Genomic DNA, 19,365 nt, shown 5'->3' with positions numbered 1-19,365 from the left:
ATTACCATACAATTTTGCCAGCGTCAATAGGAAACCAATATTTTAAGCAAATAAGTCCATTCAATAGGTTTAAACTCCAATCGTGTCATTGTCCACTCGGGCCTGTGAATTTCTTTCTGGGACGCATCGGTTGGTCATTTTGCGACTACTAATCAACGACGGATCCGGATCTGCGTTTTGCTTTGTGCGCGCTCTTGCGGCACACTTCTACCGCGGCGAGTAAAAAGCTCGAATTCAGTCTGACAAGTTCCTATGGAACTATCACATACGCAAATGCACCATAACACAATTGTTCTCGAAATTGGAGAACCAGGCGACGGCATACGCGGGCATGCAAGGTGTGAGATATACAGATAATAGTACGCTGAGAATAAAATCATATTTATTAAGCGTAGCAAAGAGTGACCCGCGCTTCCGAGGGGCGCTCTTTACGGAGCGGTCTCCAAATACGGTGAAAGCGCTTCTTTGAAAAGCTCGGAGGCTTGAGATTGAGGGTAAATACAAGACTCTATGTTGTTTGAAACCCTGGGCAAGATTGATAATGTAAGTTCAGGCACCAGCATGGCTATTCATCTCGCTGCTGGCATCGCTGCGCTCATCGGGCAGCAGCATCTCAGTTAAACGCCCGAAGAAGTTCAGGCTGTGATTGCAATAACGGCGCTTCCTATCGAGTGGAACGATGATTTATAAAAGAGTAGTGTAGTGATATCTTTTGTGCCATGTCATCCTCAAATACGCCCAAAATGTCTCCCAAGTCTATACATACCAGTTTTCCAGTCGCTGCTATCTCTGCCTAGTTTACATCTCGTTTACCGGACAACAAAATTCTCTAGGCCATTGCTGAGCGAAGAAGTGATGCGACGAGTGTACTCAACCACCCCACCCAAGAAGTTGAGCATTTCTGTTTCTGCTAATTACAAAATGCTTTAGACCAACAATGCGATTTGGAAGATCTCTTACCCTTAGGCTTCCCTGGGATATTGGTTCCCATGTACTCGGATTTGGTTTGGGGCAACAGGGTTGCATCTCCGATGTTATTCACCAGCTCGCGCCATTCTTGCTCGGCCTCTGGGCGAGGGTCTATGTAACACTTGCCATGCTCCCGCAAGTACACCAGCGTATCGCGAATCCAGTCTCCTTGAAGCTCAGCGCAAGTAGGCCCGTTGCAGAACGATGTTGGTCCTTGTGGCCCGTAGACGAACAGTGCGTTGGGAAATCCGGCAGTCGTCATACCGAGGTGCGCCGTTGTTCCCTTGGCCCACTTCTTCCTCAGCGACTGACCATTCTCGCCCTTAATATCGATCGCCAGGATACCTCCAGTCACCGAGTCGAAGCCTGTAGCCAAGACAAGAACATCAAGCTTGTGTAGCTTGCCGTCTGCCGTGAAAATGCCGTCCGGAACGACCTCAGTGATGGCGTTCGCCTTGGCGTCAATGAGTTCAACGTTGTCCTGATTATAGACTTCGTAGTATCTCTGCTCAAGGGTAGCCCGCTTAGTTCCGAAATAATAAGGCTTCTTCTCTGGGGCTAGCAGCTGTTGCATCGCCGGCTTGTGGACCCTCTGTAATACCTTGCTCCGCCAAAACTCGTACGCGTGCTGGTTGGCCTCCTTATCCCTGATGACATCTTGGTACGTGCCGAGCCAGAAGGAAAGGCCGCCCTTCGCCCAAAGCTCCTCGAAGAACGCCTCGCGCTCTGCTGCTGTAGATTCGCCGCAAGCGTGGGGTTTGAATTCAAAATCGAGGCCCGCGAAGGTTTTCTTGCGGAGCTCGTAGAGCTGGCGGTAGGTCTCCTTCTGCTGATCCTCGGCGGACAAATGTTTCTGACGCATGGGAAGCGCGTAGGTCGGGCTGCGTTGAAAGACCGTGAGGTAGTCGACCTCAGAAGCAAATTCCTGGATGACTTGAAGGCCACTTGAACCGTTGCCAACGACGCCAACGCGTTTTCCCTTGAAGTCAATGCCCCCCTGAGGCCACTTTGAGGTGTGACAGGATATTCTGGCGAAAGAATCTAGACCCTTGAAGTCTGGGATGTTGGGTTTTGCAGCGAAGCCAGTGCAGAGAATGAAAAACCGGGAGGTCAAGACAGACTTGTCACCGGTGACAATGCTCCAGTGGTTTCCGCCCTCATCGAATTCGGCACTGACGACGAGTTTGTTGAACAAAAAGTCCTTTTTGAGATGGAGTTTGGACTCAACGTGGTCGAAGTAGTTGCGAATTTCATCCCTTCCCGGATATCTCTCGGACCAGGTCCATGGCCTCCAGATCTCCTCGTCAGAGAATTCGTAGAGAGGGACAGATGTATCGACACGGGCTCCAGCATAGCAATTCCAGTACCAGACACCGCCTAGGTTCGCTGCGTCGTCGATGACCAGGGTCTTGAAACCAGCCTTGCGGAGTCGGTCGAGGGTGTAACAACCAGCGAAGCCACCACCAACGATGATAGCATCATATTCAGGAGTTGTCAGGGAGCCCATCATGAGATAAAGTGTATAGAAAGTGAAGTGCGAGAGAAGAGCATTCCAGTAGATGAGAAAAGCGGACCACCACGCTTTAAGGCATCGTTCGCAAGAGGCCAATTAATTACCCAATGGTTTCGCTGAGCAACCAAGCGCAGTGACCTTGACATCATGATCCACTTCATCCCTTCTGTGGACCACATTTTGCAAGTAATGCACTGATTTCGGATGAATCACATCAATTATCTGTGATGTGCCGTAGCGTGGTTGTGGTGCCTTCTTCACGTGTGTTTTCGTAGGTGGATGGACCCACACGCAGTGTGGACCGGTGGCTACGACGGACGGACTAATTCATCACGACAATGATTCCATAACAGCAAGGTCCGTTCAAGGAGGCATGTGACTTGAAAGAAAGGAATGTCTTGGAATTTTACAAAAACCTGAAGCATAAAGACACGCTGTGCTATATTCTCCACCTTCGCTCAAAGTTCATTCTCCAGCCTCAACCATCAAAATAAGTCATCGGACGAGAAACATCTGCTTGTACACAACTACGATCAAATCATGGACAGCAGAGGATTTGTTCAAGATGCTGTCAGTTTCACATGATATCACTTTTTTATGAAGTGAAACGTCTAATGTAAACAGGGGCAATATGCCGACGCTCGGAAGCAAGTCGAGTTTCTTCACATGCCGCCCAGCAAGGTCAGTTATTGATTAACCTGCACGAAGAGACTTCGCTGAAGTTCTCCACAAGTACCACAAAAAAGAACCGGATAAAGAAGAGCAAGAAGTGATGGATCAACTCTATCGCGGCTGGTTACACTACTGGAACAACGAGTCGCGAGACGACTACCACAATGGCATGGTCGGCGCCCGACGATTTTACGACTTCGATGATATGATAAGCTATGACATGTTTGGCAATACGATCCGGGGGAGCTTCAAGAAGCATTTTGACTCCATCTTCCCATATTGGAACGATGGCAACATGGAGTACAAGGATGTTGAGATCACAGCTCTTTCCAAGGAGTATGCTTATTCGACGATGATTCAGCACACTTGGGGCACAGCTGGCGGTGTGCCTTTTGATACTGCTTTCAGAAGGACAGGTATCGCAAGGAAGAATGGGGAGGGGCAGTGGAAGTGGATTCATGAGCATCTCAGCTTTCCTACAGATATGGCTACCAAGACTGCCGACTTCACCAGCTCGCTGGATCCGTTGAAGGCGACGAAGATGACCTGATATTCTTGCGCCTAAGCAAAAGGTAGATGAGAGGTCTTATAGGGACCCTAAATCAGCTTTCATAATGCCCCGGGATCAGTGTGTACCTTTTCCAACTTTGGCGCCTCGCGAATATAACGAAGCCCGAGGAATTGTGGTAGTTCAATCATATCCACGATCGCGGATTGCAAGCCTTAACGTAAATCAACTCTGAACTTTACATAAACGACGCCCTATTCAGTAATGGCCTGATTGTGTTACAGCCCTTGGTATCTACGGCTTACAATCACAGCATACTGCTAAGGCTACACTGTAAAGTAAACTTGATCACCTTGAAGTTGTCACAGAATTTTGGCAAATTTTGCAGGAGGAACATCGTCAAACTAAGAATGACAACGAGGGCCAGTCAAGACGGAGTGAGGATAGTAAGCTGTGAAGTGGAATCGGTCTCGAGGTCCTGACTGGTGTCATCGAGATGTACATGATTGATTCAGCAAGCAAGATAACCCCCGTCAACATTCCAGTGTGCTGCAATTCACGTTAGATATCAGTAATGGACACACAATAGAGCGCCGATATTCATCTTACCTCCCGTCACGTATGAGGCCTCGTCACTCAAGAGAAAACAAATAATCTTTGCTATCTCGTCAGGTCGACCCATGCGACGCAGCAGAGTGTCTTTGGAAAGCATCTCGGAGTCGAAAAGCCCCAACGCCTCGCCGTCTCGAAAGATATTGGTATCTACAGGCCCTCTTTACTCAGGCATTTAGTCAAGCCACGCGGAGATTGAGCACGGATCTCGGAAAGTATACTTACGGCAGTAAAGCATTGATTCTGATACCATCCTTGGCGTATTCCCCAGCAGCTGATTCGGTCAGCCCAATGACTCCGAATTTACTGCTGGCGTATGCAGCGCTGTGTGGTAAGCCCCTCCGGCCGGATGTGCTTGAAACGTTGACAACAGCTCCACCTGGTCTGGACAGCCTCGGGAGTTGAGCTCGCATGCAGTTGAGGACCCCGGTGAGATTGACGCCGATGGTAAAGTTCCAGTCGTCTTGAGACTAGAATTGTATAATTTTTTAGCGTGCAACGATCTAGAAATAGGACGGATACAAATACAGCGGTAACTCATACGATTGTTTCTATAATCGTTGCTCCCATACCACCGACCACTCCAGCAACATTGGCAGCCCCGTCGAGTCTGCCAAATTTAGTGCAAGACTCCTGAATCCAAGAATTCACTTCGTTATCATTGCGGACGTCGACTTTGGTAGCCAAGACTTTTGCTCCGACCTTTTCACCTTCGTGAAAATATTAGCAGTGATAGGGCCAACAGACAGAAAGCGACAAAAGCCCGTACACTCTCTAGTAGTCTCAATTAAGCCTGTGAAATTTACATCGCTGATCGCGACAGCGGCAACACCTTTCTGCGCCAGCAGGATTGCTGTTGCTCGGCCAATGCCCTGTGGATTAAATTTTAGCTTTTCCCGCCAAATAACAGGCAGGGGGGATGAAAAATAACAAAGAGATGGTAATGGCTAGAGTTCACCGATGAAGCACCCGTGACACAGAACACTTTTCGCGCAAACATATCGGATCCTTGGTATTATTTACGCTCGTCCGCGACGCTGATCGATCGCTATGACCACTGACCAGTCCGTCGTCTTTCTTGCGCGCGAGCCAGTGCTTTATGACCACTCGAGCCGGGCTCTTCAAGTACGGTAAACAAATTAAGTCTTGGACAATTGCGCCGTGTTTACTCCAAATCCTAATTTCGGACTAATATGCAGCCCAACTTTCCAATGCGGGCGAGCAAGGTAGGTAAGCGGAGAAAGCAAAGCAAAGGAACCCTCGCCACAGATGGCCTCCCATACTCGAGACACCGAAGATGATCTCCCTCTATGCCTTCAAATACACGCCCAAATCACGTTCAAATGAAGGTTTGCCCTGCTGTTGAAAAGTGTCAAAGTTTAGTATCAGTTGAGTACTGCCGACAAACCTTCTTCCATCAACGAAAATTTCAAGCTTTTGTATCTTATACACCCAACACGTCAAGAGATGAGACTCAAGAGACAATGCAGGGACTGCTCTCTGGGAAAGTGGCCTTGGTCACTGGTTCTTCGTCGGGAAGTGCGTCGCCATGAAATCTGCAGTGTTAATCATAAAATATGCTCAGAAAAATATGCTCACAATCAGGTTTGGCAGTCGGACGATCAATTGCAATTAGGCTAGCAGGCCTTGGTGTCAAGATTGTTTCCGTTGATCTTCGTGACTCGCCCAACTCCAGAGGTTATGAGGTAGACATCGACAAAATGACAAGCCAGGTGATCTCTGCGGCAGGAGGAGAAGCCATCTTCTTGGCAGCGGACATCACGGACACCGAAGCTGTTCGAAAGTTATTCAACAAAATAAAAAACGTGAGGCTGAATCTCTCCCAGATATTTCCCCCGGCCTCTCTGACTCATTTCTCTTCCAAGGATTTCGGTCGCCTCGATATTCTCATAAACTGCGCGGGATACTGGGCTCCTTTCGACCTATTCGCAGACGAGTCGGAAGAACTTTGGTCGAAGATGACAGCTGTAAACACGCTTGGTACAGCCAGAATGTGTCGCCTCGCAATCTCTCATTTCCTCGAGCAAGACGTCGACCCGTCGTGGGGCAGCCGCGGACGCATTGTCAACATCTCATCTTGTGCAGGCGTCGTTGGGTTCCCCTGGAGAAGTGGCGTATTCAGCGACCAAGGCTTCGATCAATCACATGACCCGGGCAGCAGCGCTGGACCACGCCAAAGATTATATCAACATTAATTGCGTTGCGCCGGGCGTTGTGGCAACTGGGTTGGCAAGGGGAAACCTGGAGAACGCCAGCATTCACAACTTGATGCAAAAAGCCACTCCTTGGCCTAGACTAGGGACAGCAAAAGACATCGCTGACGCTGTGCTGTTTCTGTGTGGGCCAGAATCACAATGGATGACAGGCCAGATACTTGCTGTCGATGGCGGCTTGACCATTGGTGTTGCGCCTGGTAGCTAATGGTCCATCGGAGGTTGCGATACCAATCACACTAGATAGCCAACAGCCCCTGACTGGCTGCAGTGAGATCTCGGTGACTTGAGGAGGTGTTGAAATATGTCGGCTGCAATGCGGCGGGTTGTAAGCCAAAACGCATTGCCAGTTGACATCTAAGCGACGAACAGAATCAATTATCTTGCTCCATCAGAGTGCCTGCCAAAAGCATCTAGATAATGTCTTTCGTATCTTCGATTTTGTTCCACTCTCGAATGCGTACGCACTCCCATTGCCAAACCACATTTTTCAACGAGAAACTTCAGCTGTTCACACTTCTAAACTTGGCTATCTAAGAAGTACCATAATTCCACGGCCCGAATCCTACCACTATTCGTAGTGAACATAATTGACAAGCGTGCCTATCTCTGATATTTCGATCCTCATGTCGTCTCCGTCGCGCAAAATGATTGGTGGTTTTCGCATGATACCAATACCGGGACCAGTACCAGTCATGATAATGGTGCCTTTTTCCAAGGTCGTACCTTGGGATAGGAAAGCGATTATCTGTTGAATGTTGAAAAACATTTCTCTTTTCCGGGGCCACTGTTAGCTTCGACACTTGGCTTGCAGAATGTGGGGGACGAACCTCGTGTTTGAGTTCTGGACAACTTCGCCATTGTGAATAGCTTTGATTTTCAGAGAATGTGGATCTGCCAAAGAGGAGTTTGCGACTGGCACGGGGCCTATGGGGCAAGATTCATCAAGGCCTGTTTTGTACTCTTCAGCTTTACTCGGTAACATCACTGGAACTGAATGTTCTGCAAGACCCAGCTCACCTTTTGAGAAACACCATTGGCTGTTCTTGAATTGCTGCTTCCGGGCACTAACATCGTTGCTGCAGACCTGCACTGGGTTTATCGCCTTATTTGAGAATGTTAAAACGTTCAGATCAGGTTTAATCTAGTCTCTTTTCCGCCACTCAAGGATCCAATGTGAATGCTCTGAATTTGTCCAGAAAATGCTCTCCTGTTCAACTAACAGCCTGTATAGGCGAGATAATTCCATTACAGCAAGCTGGAAATGTAGGAAGGGGGATACAATGGAATGTTCTTATACTATAGTAGCTGTCCAAGCATAGCCATGCTTTCCAAAGAGATGACCACTCGACCTCCAAAAACGTTGCCACGCCCATTTATCAGCGACGACTCACGAGTCTACAGTTAGCAAATCGTGTTTGCAACAATCATATAACCTTCGCGATATTCTCAGGGATATTGTCACCGAGGTTGCCAATCTGCAGATAGTATCCAGGTAGTGGGAGTCATTCCCTCCCTAGCGAGTGTCGATTGATTTTCCTCCATCAGGGCGAAGCGAAGGTATAGTACTATGTACAGGAAAACGGAATATTTACAAGCAAAGGAAGCTCTCGTTCCGCTCCAGAGACAACCCTTGAACAGTCTGGGTAAGCGAAGGAGCAGCCGGTGTTGGCCGCCATGAATGCACAGCGAAGCCCGCTATAGACTCACTCCAGAGTCAAAAGAGAAATAACACTGAAAGGATTCACCATTCCATGCCCCAGCACTTCCAGCCGACGGCATAGCCAGACTAACATGAATCTCAACACCACAATCAGCGGCGCTATCCCTGCTTACAGGGACAACCAGGTAAAACAGTAGCGAAAACAACCCTAACATCACCATCGTGATGACCGCCCTGACAGAAATGCTTGAAAAGACCGTGATGAATTGTAAAAGAATACCGACCACCAGCTTTGCGGTCGCTCTCATCGAGGAGGAGCAGCGCTCGAGGCGCCCCAGAGTAGCGGCATTCCTGTCTACCAATCGCCGTGGGACGAGCGAGGTCAGAGACCTTTTGAAGAAAGAAAGTGGTGAGAACGACAGCTCCGCGTGGATCTAACCCACCTCCACGGAGAATCAGGAGATGGTTTGTACCATCAGAAAGTGAGTCTTTATTACCTCAGGAATCAACACTCTCACCCAGATTCACGCCCTCGGAGACATCATCATCATTGTCGCCGTCCTTGTTGCTGTGGCTGCGTGCTGGCTCCGATTGAGCAATCGCGTGCTGCTCGTTGTCGTCGTCGGCCCGGAGCTCGACGAGGCCGGGGTCGCTCTTCCGCCCCGCAGGCAACTGGGCCTGGCTCACGGCCTGGTCCTTCGTGCTCACAGTTGCCGAGGAGGTGGACGTGAGGCCGCCGATGGTGACGGTCAGCAGCTGCGGATTGGAGTCGAATAGGCTACCACTCTGGTCGGCGCCGTTGCTGGGCCCCACGTCGTCGTAGGGGAAGGCGTACCCCTTACGGTCGGTATTGGTTGCGTGGACAATGCGGGCATAGTGATTAGTTATGGCGTTGGTGTAATAGGTAGATACGACCTCATTGTCGGGCTGGTCGCTGTTGATCAGCAGGGTGGAGCGGTTGAACGCGGCTGCAAGACGAGCGGCGATATTGGCCATCTCGGCTGTGGGCACGGCGAACGCGCCGGTGGAGCAACTGAATATGTCGGCCGCCGATGGCTGGGGGAAGGATCCAGCGTCGCCAAATGTGAGATTCGATGACGAGTCCACCTGGCCCGAGACGACACCGTAGCTGGCCTGGGTGTCCACCTGGAGAGGGGTTGCGGTGTATTTGGTCCAGACTTGGTTGACGTAGGGCTGGAAATAGCCGTTGAACAGAGAATTGTTCATCACGATTCCCGAATTTGGACTGAGAGCACGGAGGTTCGCACCTGTTGAGCTTGGGACAATGAGGGATTTCCAGCCGGCGCCGTCCACAGCACTCTGTGTCGTGAGCGCGGAGCAGACGGTATCGAGTCCATTTGACGGCATCCCTGTGACCGTGGTCACGACGCCTGAGGTATTCTGGAGCTGAAGGGCAATGGGCAGGCAAACGAAGTCCACGTAAGTGATGTTGATAAATAGCTGATAGCTATTGTACGTGAACTCGCAGAAGTCCCAGTAGATGTTGTAATTCGGATCGCTCACATTCGTCACAGATGGCTCGACCAGGGCTGGGCCCGGGTTGAGCAAGAAGGTCAAGGTTGCGTTTTGGGAAAACCAGATCCGGCCTCCGGCAGTCTGCGGGATTGTTATGGTTCTCGTAGTGCCCGGTGCCCCAAGCTGTATGGCTGTGTTGGCTGCTAGGGCCTTGCCTGTGTTATCAGGTGATGTAGGGTAGTAGACTGTGGTGCCATCACTGATAATCTTGTGTTAGATCTATGATCTTTCAATGCGTAGACAATAGCGTGTGGCTTCGAGCCATGAGCTCACCTTTGCAACATGAAGACAGCATTGTTGTTATTCAAAGCAAGCCCGGATATGTAGGCATAGACGTTGGAGGAACTCGTGGTGTTTACGAGTGCAATGTCCAAAGTCGGGTTGGTCTGGGCCGAGAGCGACTGGGTCTTGATTGAGGACGTGATCTTCGGAGCACGAAGAACATTGGAGTCCGTCTGGACTTGGAGGGCTTCCTCAAGATTCGACATCTTGAAGAGGTCGTTGTTGAACAATGCGTGTTGGTACTTGCTTGTAGTTTTCAAGGAAGGTGTTTGACGAAATACGCAATGAGAACAAAAATCATCTGTGTTGCAGGGAGTAATATTTGAGAGCAAGGACTGGGGAAAGGGTTTATCTATCTTAATAGCTTCTCTACTATTAATCAAAAGAATGACAGGAACGAGTAGGGTGCTGGTTGTGTTGAGAGCCCTTGCTCAGAGCGCTGACCTGGGCATGTGGTCCTCAACTCGTCGTCAAGAGACATATCGCCTGACCACAGTTCGGGGGCAGGCCAAAAGGACTATATACCCTGCCGGCAAACCGGAAACGCTCCTTTGCAACGCTTTACCTAAAGTTGCAGTGCCAGGTTGGGTTGCTTCCCACAAGACAAAGACAATCTAGACGCCGCGTCGTTAGCAATGTGACGGCGGGTGCCGAGTCAAGGCCGAAGGTGCGGCTGAGACGGCCAATATCTGATACCTGCGATCCTTGTTGACCTACATCTGGGCGATACACAGTACTGCCTTACGCTTCTTTGTGGACACACTGCAATCCAACTGGCATTTTCCTGCCGGGGATGACATACAAGTCGCCCGCGAAGTGGACCCTCGGATCGCCCCTTGGCGGGCCGAGACCATGATAGTAGCCAGGCATGAAAGTCGAGGTGGAAGTGAAACAGGATAGGCAAAAGTACAGGAATGACTGGTGGTATTCAGAACAAGAATCTGGGACCAACAGTAAACGCCCGTCCCAGGGGCTCGTCCTGTTTAGGGACGGGTAGCGTACCGAGCCTTGTGTGTAGGGGTGTGTCGAATCACATGGATGGGCCATGGAGTCGCCCCTGTGGCAGTTGATTCATGGTGTTTCTAGATCCGCCCCAGAAGGTGCAGGGTGGGAACCTACCGAAAGAAGGCTTGAACAGAGTCTGACATGGCCTCATGGCACCGTAGCATCTGGCCCGGGAAGTCGTCGTTGGCAACAGTGTCTTGAGTCTTGATGACGATACCCGTTGCGAAAGTGATGCAGGCTGGCACATGGTGACGCACTCTCGAGATCAAGAAGCGGCATGCTGTGTCTCTGAGCAAGATCGATGATGGAGAGGCGGTCCCAAGGAGGGCTCGGATGTACAGCCGACCATCGTTACATCCTGTCGTCCGCAATTGAAGCGGCGTATGTCAGGTTCATGGCCGCGTGGCCACATAGAAGAGTGCTGGTTGATGTGGTGGCTGGGGTGGCCAAATCCGTGTGTCGATGAGACGGTGCGAAAGAGTGGTATACGACAAGAAAACAAGCGGTTCGAGGCCCGGATGTTTTTCCGCGTCGTCATCCTCCGGCACCATGCTGTCCATCAGAGACCAAACCCAAATGTCATCGACCAATCCCAAAACGATGTCGTTGGTCTTTATGACCTCCCCTGTCCACACCGAAACGGGCTCCCCCGCATCGTCCTCGCTCGCCTGCGCGACCAAATCGGGCCGTGGCATTGGACTAACGGCCGATGGTGGTGCTGCATGGCGTCGGTGTCGTCTGGTCTTCTTTTTTCCTGAAGGCGTGAGACGTCGAAGCTCAGTGGCCGCGGGATAGAGTGAAGTTGACGGCTGGCTACCCCATGTGGCCAATGAGCTCCCTCACCTCCTGTCAGCATCAAAAGGAGGTTGCCAGGATCGCGATCACAAGCCTCGGCATCCCTGTTGCGCGCTCCTCCCACCTCTCACCACTTACATGGCCATATAGATGTCTTGTGGCTTCGCGACTCGTGAATAAAAGTACACATCAGAAGCAACAAAGACCAAAGCTACTAGACGACATGGCTGTCCAATAGTCTGCTCGGCGCCTCATGGCTGCAGAACACTATGCAGACTTGACAGCCAAGGCAACACAACATCTGGGGAGTAGCGTGGCGATGGCAGGCCAGGAGAGAACGTGCGAGGAAAGTCGGGGAGGGTCTGTACGTAAGAGCAGCCGTTGCCAGCTGCTTGTCACCTCTCACGTGATGCTTCCTCGCTCTGATATACTTTCCAGATGAAATCATGTGCGTTTTGTGTGAGACGTCGCGGTGTTGAATAGATGCTGCCGGGCAAAATGAGAGGAAAGCATGTGCAATTGAACCCTGGTCCATAAATTGCCAAACCTGACGAGACAGATCCAAGCATTGCTGGAACTTCAGAGCCGGCCTGCAAGTCATTTCCTGAGCAGTCAGAAAACAGCGCATTTCGGGGCTCACATGCTCGGACGCTGGATCATGTTTCACGCCACAATCCTGTATGATGGTGAATTAATCATTGTCGTAGGTACTGTGGGTTTTGATTTTACCTGAATTTCTGTCCAGGTCCTCTTTTCCCAGTGCCAGGTCCTGTTGCCGAATCGCCACAAGAACCCAAACCCAATCATTGCCAGGACCACCACATATCCTCCGAGCCTGACTGTTGCCGTGACTTTGATCATCTTTAAAAACCATCTCACAATCCAGAGTGACGTACTACTCGAAGTCTTAGAGCAGAACCCCACAGCCGGTCATCAGGACAGACACAGCAACCCACATCCATGTGAAGTACTGCAAGCCCAGTCGCCCAATAGCCCCGTTCTCATCACCACCGCTCACCCCGTTATCAGAAGAAACTGTCTGGTTATCCGTCATATTCTTCTGGCCAGTGAAGAAGTACCCAGCCGCACTGTCATTATCCGCCGTCACAGCCGGTATCGCGCATACCGCCCCCGCGGCCGCTGGGTCCTTGCACCTCGCCGCGTAGTCGCCCTGCCTCGCTTTTAGGGAGCTGTTAAAGTACGCCTTGACATACCTAACGTCCATAACCGCGTCCTCCGCAGGCGGCCCACCTGACCACAGGGCGTTGCCATTGCTCCACTGGTTGAGGGAAAGGTGGCCAGCCGTGGTGGGGACAGCGGCTGGGTCGTTCATGACCGCCAGGACCGCTCCGTCTGCATAGAAGGCGACGCGGCCCGGGACGAAGTCGAAGCGGTACTCGTGGAAGTCGGCACTTGGGTTGAAGGGGAGGTAGACAACTTTGTGGCTGTCGGTGCCAGAGGCGTCGAAGCCTGCCTGTGCGGCGGCTGGGGACTGAAGGACGAGATTTACTGGGTAGCTGGAGTTTTCTGTGCGGAAATCCTTGGAGAGGAACTCCATGTCGATCTCTTGGGTGTCATTAAAATACTGGTGAGATATGTTAGCATTGACGCTTGGATTCCGTTCGGCTCTTGGGTCCATTCAAGGGGCGAGCAGGACGATGAGCAGGACAGGCGTTTGTTCAGGAGCGCTTGTGCTCCTGTGTACTCATCCGTCAAGCCTTCACTCTTGAGGCCAACTAAGCCACATCCTCCCACTGACGCGGACTGACCATAACCCCGAAGGCATCACGAAGTATAGCCACTTACCCAAAAGAAAGCCGATACCTAGCAAATACAACTCGTCAGTAATTACATAGCGACGCCGCATACAAGCAGGGTACCAACATACCGTCCCACCCACATCTGTCAGCTTCAGACTGCTTCTAAACGAGCCATAAAACACATCCAGGCGGGCCGAGTCGATCTCGCCCCCGCTCAGCATATCCTCCACCACGTCGCTCCGGACCGTGATCTGCAAGCCATCCCCTCCCTCCCGCGCCTCGACGTTGTCCACAGCAAACATCTCCCCATAGGTCCCGCGCGCCTGCGTCGCGCTGGTGTTGAATTCCTGCCGCACCCAGTCCGTATTCTTGGAGATGTCGCTGACGTTTGCGAAGTTGGCCTCTATGAGGTCGGTGAAGACAAAAGACTGTTGTTGTTGCTGCTGTGTGTCTGTAGTGTTGCTAACTGAGGTCGAGTAGCCGCACTCGCAGTCTGCGAGGGCATGTTGAGACAGGAGGATCGCGCTTGCGAGCCAGAGCACCGTCCTTCCGATCCTGGTAGTGGCAATGCTAGGCTTTGAAGGCCACATGGTGTGCGTTTTGATGATTATGAAATAGAAGAAAAGTCTGTGTATCTCGGCGGCTACTGCTTGCGCCCAAGACGGCTTGATGTCTCAGCGCGATGTCCTGCGTACTGGTGCGCGTATGTCTTAAAGCTGCTGGGCAGCGCCAAAGCAGACGCGACGCGACTCACAGCCCAAGCAATTGGTGACTCGCTTCGAGATCGTGAATCCCAAGTGGTGACAGTCACGTCAGGGTCAGAGCAATCAGCTCACGAAGCGATCAGCAAGTGATGAAAGATTAGCTCTCGCTGCCGACCACATGTGAATGCCCCCGCCCGAACATGCAGATCGTCCGATGGCGACTGTCTGGTCAATGCGAGACTGGGGAGCCTTGCAAGCTGCAAGCTGCAAGGGCAAGAGAAAACCGACACCAGTTGGCTGAGAGAAAAAGAAAAGGCCAAGGAACCACGGGTGGTGGCTGCAAGAACCCGCGGTGAGTTCCTCATATTGTGTTACACAAGTGACGCTGATTTCTGCATCCTCGAAAGCGAGAGAGGAGTCGACGCACGTCTAACAATCGGCTTGTCTCCAAATTTGATCGTAACCCTTCAACAGGCGGGCGTGACGGTGTATGCTTAAGCTCGAACTCTGTTTGGTAAAATGCGGGCACCGGCCGGGAACACCTGGATAGACTTAGACGACTTACAACAGATAAGGCTGCCCACAGTGGGAGACAGTCTTCCGGGTTCACTCGCATAACAGTATCAAGTGCAGCGGATTTCAGTGAAGAGAAGCGATATTCTTTGAGCGCTATACTGAGCTGCTTGACTTTGTACAATTCACCTCAAATGAATGCTGAGAAATCCTTCATTAAAGCAAACTCATCACGAATCTCAATCCTTGTATTGACCTGGCTGGCCCCCCGACTCACGCCCAGCCCGACCACTCCCCTTTCTTGTTCATCATCAAGCCTTCCCTGTCCGTTTCTAGTACACCATATGGAGATAATGTGAAAGCATCGCAAGTGAAACAGCAGAAACAAGCCATGGGTTGAACAAGGTATCAGGCGCAAGGAAAAACGGAAAGGAAAGAAAAGAGACAACAGAGACGTAAGAAAAAGCAGACGACAGAATTAAAGTGGCTGCTAGGGGTGACGTAGCTAAAAAAGACAAGGAGAAAGAGAGTTCCCCGATTGGGACCAGCCAACGATCCGTGTGCGCAGCAGCGTATTACCCCGGGTAGGTTTCGTGTGTGAGGCCGGTAGCTCTTTGTGGCCCTCCCCTTTCCCACCGATTTGAAAAGGACCAGGACCAAACGCGCAACCGTTATTTTGCCAAACCTGCCCCTCCCTGATTATGCCAGAGTCCATTCTTGAGACGCAAACGCAATTGCAGAGAACATGACCGGGAAATTCAGAGAAGGAAACCTTGACCCCACGCCAGAACCAGACCATGAAAGCAGAAAACCAATGACGCAAGAGGTATATGCCGAAGAAGAAGCCCTCGAATGAAACATAGAAAGTCGAACATCATTATTCATCGCCGAAATTAGTACACGCTGTCTTCGTCACCGCCCTGAGACATCGAAGGAGTCGAGACATTGTCTGACATTTCAACGTCGTCGACGTAGCCGATGAGCGCCTGAGCATGGAAGCGGAAGGATTCACCCATCAATCGGGTAATTCTGGCGGACAGTTAGCATGATTCAGTCAGGTCAGCCTCGGGACTGTACTTACCCCCAAACAACCACCTCGTCCAGCATAGAGCCCCACAGACGGGCCACAATGGTGCCAAGTTGTGAAATGTACGGCTGTTCAAGATCCTTTTCAAAGAGCTTGCGGATCTTGTTGTACATGGCCATCTCCTCCTCGCTTGCCGGCTCATCGTCATGTTCCAGACGGTAAAGCCAGAGGCTGAGGATGATCATGAGGTCCATTCCACAGAGGGGGTGCTCAATGCTCCAGTTGGTTGGCGAGGTGCGCGCAACCCAGCGGACACCCTGGACCACCGCCGTCTCAATGCAGTTGTAGCACTCTTGGATGACTTTGATCATCTCCGAAGAGCGCTTGACACGGTCCCGCGCCCCTGACATCGCCGCATGGACTTCGTACGGGTCATGGTAACGAAGAGCTTCCTGGACGGTCTTGAGGTCGACTTCAAGTCGAGCTCGGGCATTGCGGAACATGGCCGTGGCATTGAAGATAAGGGGGTGGCCCTTGTGGGGAGAGATGACAGGCACGGTAGCAGTCTCGGGCTCGCATAGGTCGACGGATTTCTCCCAAGTCTCCAGAGCGAGTCTGAGTTTGTACTCTGTGACAACATCTTGCAACGCTTCGGGGCTGCGCTTGTGGTACCACACTTCAAGGAAGAGAGCGTTGATCATGACACGAGTCGCAAACGCGCTGTACTTGATCGTTTCGCCCTGGAACAGCTTGTCGTGGGCCTCCATAAACGTCACCCCGGTAGAGGCGGTGAGGTGTTCCTCCCAGGTCAGCTCATCAGCCACCTGCAGGTTCCAGAGAGCCTCGGTGGAAGGCAGCAGTAGGTCTTCGAACTCGTTAAAGCTGATAGCAGGCGTGTGGTTGTATGAGAGTGTGAGGAGGCCGAAGAAGATGTACACCGCGTAGTACGTGCGTCGGCATTCTTCATCCTCTACCCACTCGTCCCGGGTTGGCGATCGGTTCTCGCGCGCCTCCTGTCTAAGCTTCAGCTCATAGCGATTGCCAGCAACCATGTTTGCCAAAAGACTCTTGATTGAACAAGCCCACTCGAGCCCCTTAGGATCACCGCTCCAAGTGGCGAAAATCATGTTCAGCAGAGAACTTTGCATGGCCCAAAGCGGACATTTGCGAGAGCTGAAGTTTTCCTTGTTCTGCAGGAACTCGTTGATGAGGACCTTGCTACCAACGTGCATCATGAACGCCTGCTCCTGATCAAAGGCGTAGAGGGCACCTATGGAGAGGACCGACAGCAGAAGCGGCGAGGACACCGTGGTGGGGTCAAAAGACGCCGGATGCAGGAAGGGCAAGTGATGATGGAACATGCCGAAGTAGGTTGACAGATAGCGGTTCAGACGCTCAAGGTTGGGCATCTTGAATCCGTCCGGAATCGCGTGCTCGGTATCGCTGCCGTGAACGTTGTCCAGAATCATGTTGCGCTCCACGTCGGTAGTCACCTGGGGGGGCTTGAAGCCCGCCGAAGTCTGGTGGGCCTCTGCATGGTTGTGAGCGCCGTGCGAAGGATAGGGCGACTGAGAAGTAGGCGTGCCACTAGCAGACGTCTGAACGGAGTTGCCCATTGACTGAGATGAGATGGACTCGGGACCGTTCTCTTGTCGAGATGACGTGGCGGGCAGTGGCTGGATCGTGCTGGAGCTGGCGAAGGACGGCTGGGAAGCGAAGGAGCCGGAAGCTGAGGACAGCGCGTTGTTCTTGGGCTCACTGTGAACGAACGAGTCCCATTGAGGCAGGCCGATCGTGCCGTTGGGATAGGTCACGGTCGGGGGGTCCATCAGGGAGTTGCCGTTCTGCGCGAACGGCACGGTTGGGCTGGCCTCGAAGGGGCTTCCATTGGATTGCATCACAGCAGTGGCCTTGTGATGAAGGTCAGCAACAAGCATGGCCGCAGTCTCGACATCGAATATGCCCTCGCCGCTAGCCTCGAGCTGCTCCAGCGCGGGACCGTCGAGGGCGAGCGAAGGTTTCGCAGGACCTGCGACAGTCTTGGGCTTGGGGCCACCACGGCGCTTGCCATCGCTGTGAAGGGGAACGCCGCCATCTTTTGCGTGAACGGTCCGGTCATGTCGCAGGAGCAAATCGCGTCGGACGAATGTGCTGCGACACTTCATGCACTTGAAGGGCCGCTCTTTTGTGTCTGTATTTGGTCAAAGTCAGCAAGGGGCCTGTTTGGGAAGATAAAAAAAAAATTGAGTCTCGTTTGTGTAACGCTGGCTGACTCGAAAATTTCTCTTCCGAGTCCATTGAGATTGTTTTAAACATGACAGTGATTCTGTCAAAACGCGCTGAAGAAAGAAAAGGACGTACGTGATCGCTCATGTCTACTTCTATGCTCGCTTCTGCTAAAAGCTCGGTTGCAGAACTGGCACTTGTACTTCTTCTCTGGTGCGAGGGAGGTCTTTCGCGAGGCCGGGGCTGGGGACTCAGCGGCGGGCGCAGGCACAGCGGCGACGCTTGCACCTGGCATCGTGGAAGATTGTCTGTCGCGTGGGTGTGGTCGAAACAGGTTTTGCGGCGCGAGAACTGGCGAGCTCTAGCAACGGCAAGAACGCAGACGACGACGACGAAGGCGGATTGACAGCGACGGTTTGGCAACGACGGTGGGCACTCGGGAAAAACGGGGTTGGCAGCCTCCCAGAACGATAGTTGAAATCGCTCGAACTCCTTGCTCGCTCGCACGCGCTCCCGTGGGGTTTAAAGTGTGTCGACTTGACTGTGAGGGGCGATGCAGTGCATTTGGGTCGATGTGCGGGTCATGGAATAGACCAAGAGACGATGGGGATAAGATGGCTGCAAAGGCCAAATATGGTCTGGAGGGGCTGAGGAATGGTCCTGCCTTGATGCAGGATGTGCCGTGGCGGGCTGGGGTCGGTGATGCGTCGTCGCTGTTGGTGATGGTGATGCGGGAATGAGATGGAGTGGGAGGAGAGAGAGGGGTGAAATTCAACGAGGGAGATCGCAGAGAAAAAAGGAGGGCGGTTTGGCAGCCCTTGCTGGGGGGGAGGGGGGCTCGCCCAGCCCCAGCACCTGGCCAGCACCTAGCACCCAGCACCCAGCACCACCCAGCAGGACAGTGTGGCACCCTCCAAAAGGCTAGTGCAGGATGGTAGAGATTAGGCGGGGTTGGTACATGGGTGGAACGTCTCCTCCCCGCCACCGCATCGCAGACTTCAAGTAACCCCATGGTAGCCAGAGTTCACAATCCCACCCGCGAGAACAGAAAGTGGGGTCTTGCAAGCTCCAGATGGGCAGATGTCAAGAGCAGAGGGGTCGCAGTGTTCCTAAAACCACGAGGGGAGGGGGAATTGCCCAGAGGTTCGAGGTACATGCTCGCTTTGGTCTCACGAGCCGATTCCTGCAGCATTTGCATCGCATCTCCTCCTCGGCTTGGAGAGATCATCACTTCTGTCTTTCTCTCTGCATTGTTGACTAATGGGAATAGAATACATCGACATCCAGACCCGTCTCGAGAACATGACACCCATTTCGACTCACATTGGGACGACCTGGTCTCTCTA

General features: G+C 52.2%; 9 protein-coding genes across 9 annotated transcripts; 3 read left to right on the top strand and 6 right to left on the bottom strand.

Moving 5' to 3' along the window:
* Nucleotides 1-549: 549 nt before the first annotated feature.
* On the bottom strand, nt 550-2,476 carry J7T55_014113 (benzoate 4-monooxygenase cytochrome P450; the record flags this gene model as incomplete). Its single annotated transcript, XM_053132161.1, has 3 exons — nt 550-640; nt 814-907; nt 961-2,476. 3 exons carry the CDS (start codon nt 2,474-2,476, stop codon nt 550-552), a joined length of 1,701 nt encoding a protein of 566 aa, XP_052989714.1.
* Nucleotides 2,477-3,022: 546 nt separating this feature from the next.
* On the top strand, nt 3,023-3,704 carry J7T55_014112 (uncharacterized protein; the record flags this gene model as incomplete). Its single annotated transcript, XM_053132160.1, has 3 exons — nt 3,023-3,052; nt 3,107-3,163; nt 3,216-3,704. 3 exons carry the CDS (start codon nt 3,023-3,025, stop codon nt 3,702-3,704), a joined length of 576 nt encoding a protein of 191 aa, XP_052989713.1.
* Nucleotides 3,705-4,173: 469 nt separating this feature from the next.
* Nucleotides 4,174-4,687, bottom strand: J7T55_014111 (uncharacterized protein; the record flags this gene model as incomplete). Its single annotated transcript, XM_053132159.1, has 3 exons — nt 4,174-4,211; nt 4,272-4,435; nt 4,500-4,687. The coding sequence occupies 3 exons, from the start codon at nt 4,685-4,687 to the stop codon at nt 4,174-4,176; spliced, it is 390 nt and encodes a 129-aa protein (XP_052989712.1).
* Nucleotides 4,688-5,571: 884 nt separating this feature from the next.
* J7T55_014110 (uncharacterized protein) lies at nt 5,572-6,490 on the top strand (the record flags this gene model as incomplete). Its single annotated transcript, XM_053132158.1, has 4 exons — nt 5,572-5,623; nt 5,765-5,813; nt 5,911-6,100; nt 6,161-6,490. 4 exons carry the CDS (start codon nt 5,572-5,574, stop codon nt 6,488-6,490), a joined length of 621 nt encoding a protein of 206 aa, XP_052989711.1.
* Nucleotides 6,491-7,079: 589 nt separating this feature from the next.
* J7T55_014109 (Fumarylacetoacetate hydrolase domain-containing protein 2) lies at nt 7,080-7,493 on the bottom strand (the record flags this gene model as incomplete). Its single annotated transcript, XM_053132157.1, has 2 exons — nt 7,080-7,281; nt 7,339-7,493. The coding sequence occupies 2 exons, from the start codon at nt 7,491-7,493 to the stop codon at nt 7,080-7,082; spliced, it is 357 nt and encodes a 118-aa protein (XP_052989710.1).
* Nucleotides 7,494-8,302: 809 nt separating this feature from the next.
* On the top strand, nt 8,303-8,609 carry J7T55_014108 (uncharacterized protein; the record flags this gene model as incomplete). Its single annotated transcript, XM_053132156.1, has 2 exons — nt 8,303-8,356; nt 8,427-8,609. 2 exons carry the CDS (start codon nt 8,303-8,305, stop codon nt 8,607-8,609), a joined length of 237 nt encoding a protein of 78 aa, XP_052989709.1.
* A 60-nt stretch (nt 8,610-8,669) lies between these two features.
* Nucleotides 8,670-10,195, bottom strand: J7T55_014107 (uncharacterized protein; the record flags this gene model as incomplete). The annotated part of the gene is made up of 2 exons (XM_053132155.1): nt 8,670-9,906; nt 9,981-10,195. 2 exons carry the CDS (start codon nt 10,193-10,195, stop codon nt 8,670-8,672), a joined length of 1,452 nt encoding a protein of 483 aa, XP_052989708.1.
* Nucleotides 10,196-12,696: 2,501 nt separating this feature from the next.
* On the bottom strand, nt 12,697-14,139 carry J7T55_014106 (glycoside hydrolase family 16 protein; the record flags this gene model as incomplete). The annotated part of the gene is made up of 3 exons (XM_053132154.1): nt 12,697-13,374; nt 13,596-13,613; nt 13,678-14,139. The coding sequence occupies 3 exons, from the start codon at nt 14,137-14,139 to the stop codon at nt 12,697-12,699; spliced, it is 1,158 nt and encodes a 385-aa protein (XP_052989707.1).
* A 1,520-nt stretch (nt 14,140-15,659) lies between these two features.
* Nucleotides 15,660-18,314, bottom strand: J7T55_014105 (uncharacterized protein; the record flags this gene model as incomplete). The annotated part of the gene is made up of 3 exons (XM_053132152.1): nt 15,660-15,795; nt 15,848-17,984; nt 18,155-18,314. The coding sequence occupies 3 exons, from the start codon at nt 18,312-18,314 to the stop codon at nt 15,660-15,662; spliced, it is 2,433 nt and encodes an 810-aa protein (XP_052989706.1).
* Between the last annotated feature and the right edge of the window lie 1,051 nt (nt 18,315-19,365).

Source organism: Diaporthe amygdali, assembly GCF_026229845.1.
Source record: "Diaporthe amygdali strain CAA958 chromosome Unknown NODE_30_length_622097_cov_64_914702, whole genome shotgun sequence".
In the NCBI taxonomy this organism is placed as follows: Eukaryota; Fungi; Ascomycota; class Sordariomycetes; order Diaporthales; family Diaporthaceae; genus Diaporthe; species Diaporthe amygdali.
The sequence above is the reverse complement of the archived record's forward strand: the minus strand, read 5'-3'. Positions and strand labels throughout refer to the sequence as shown.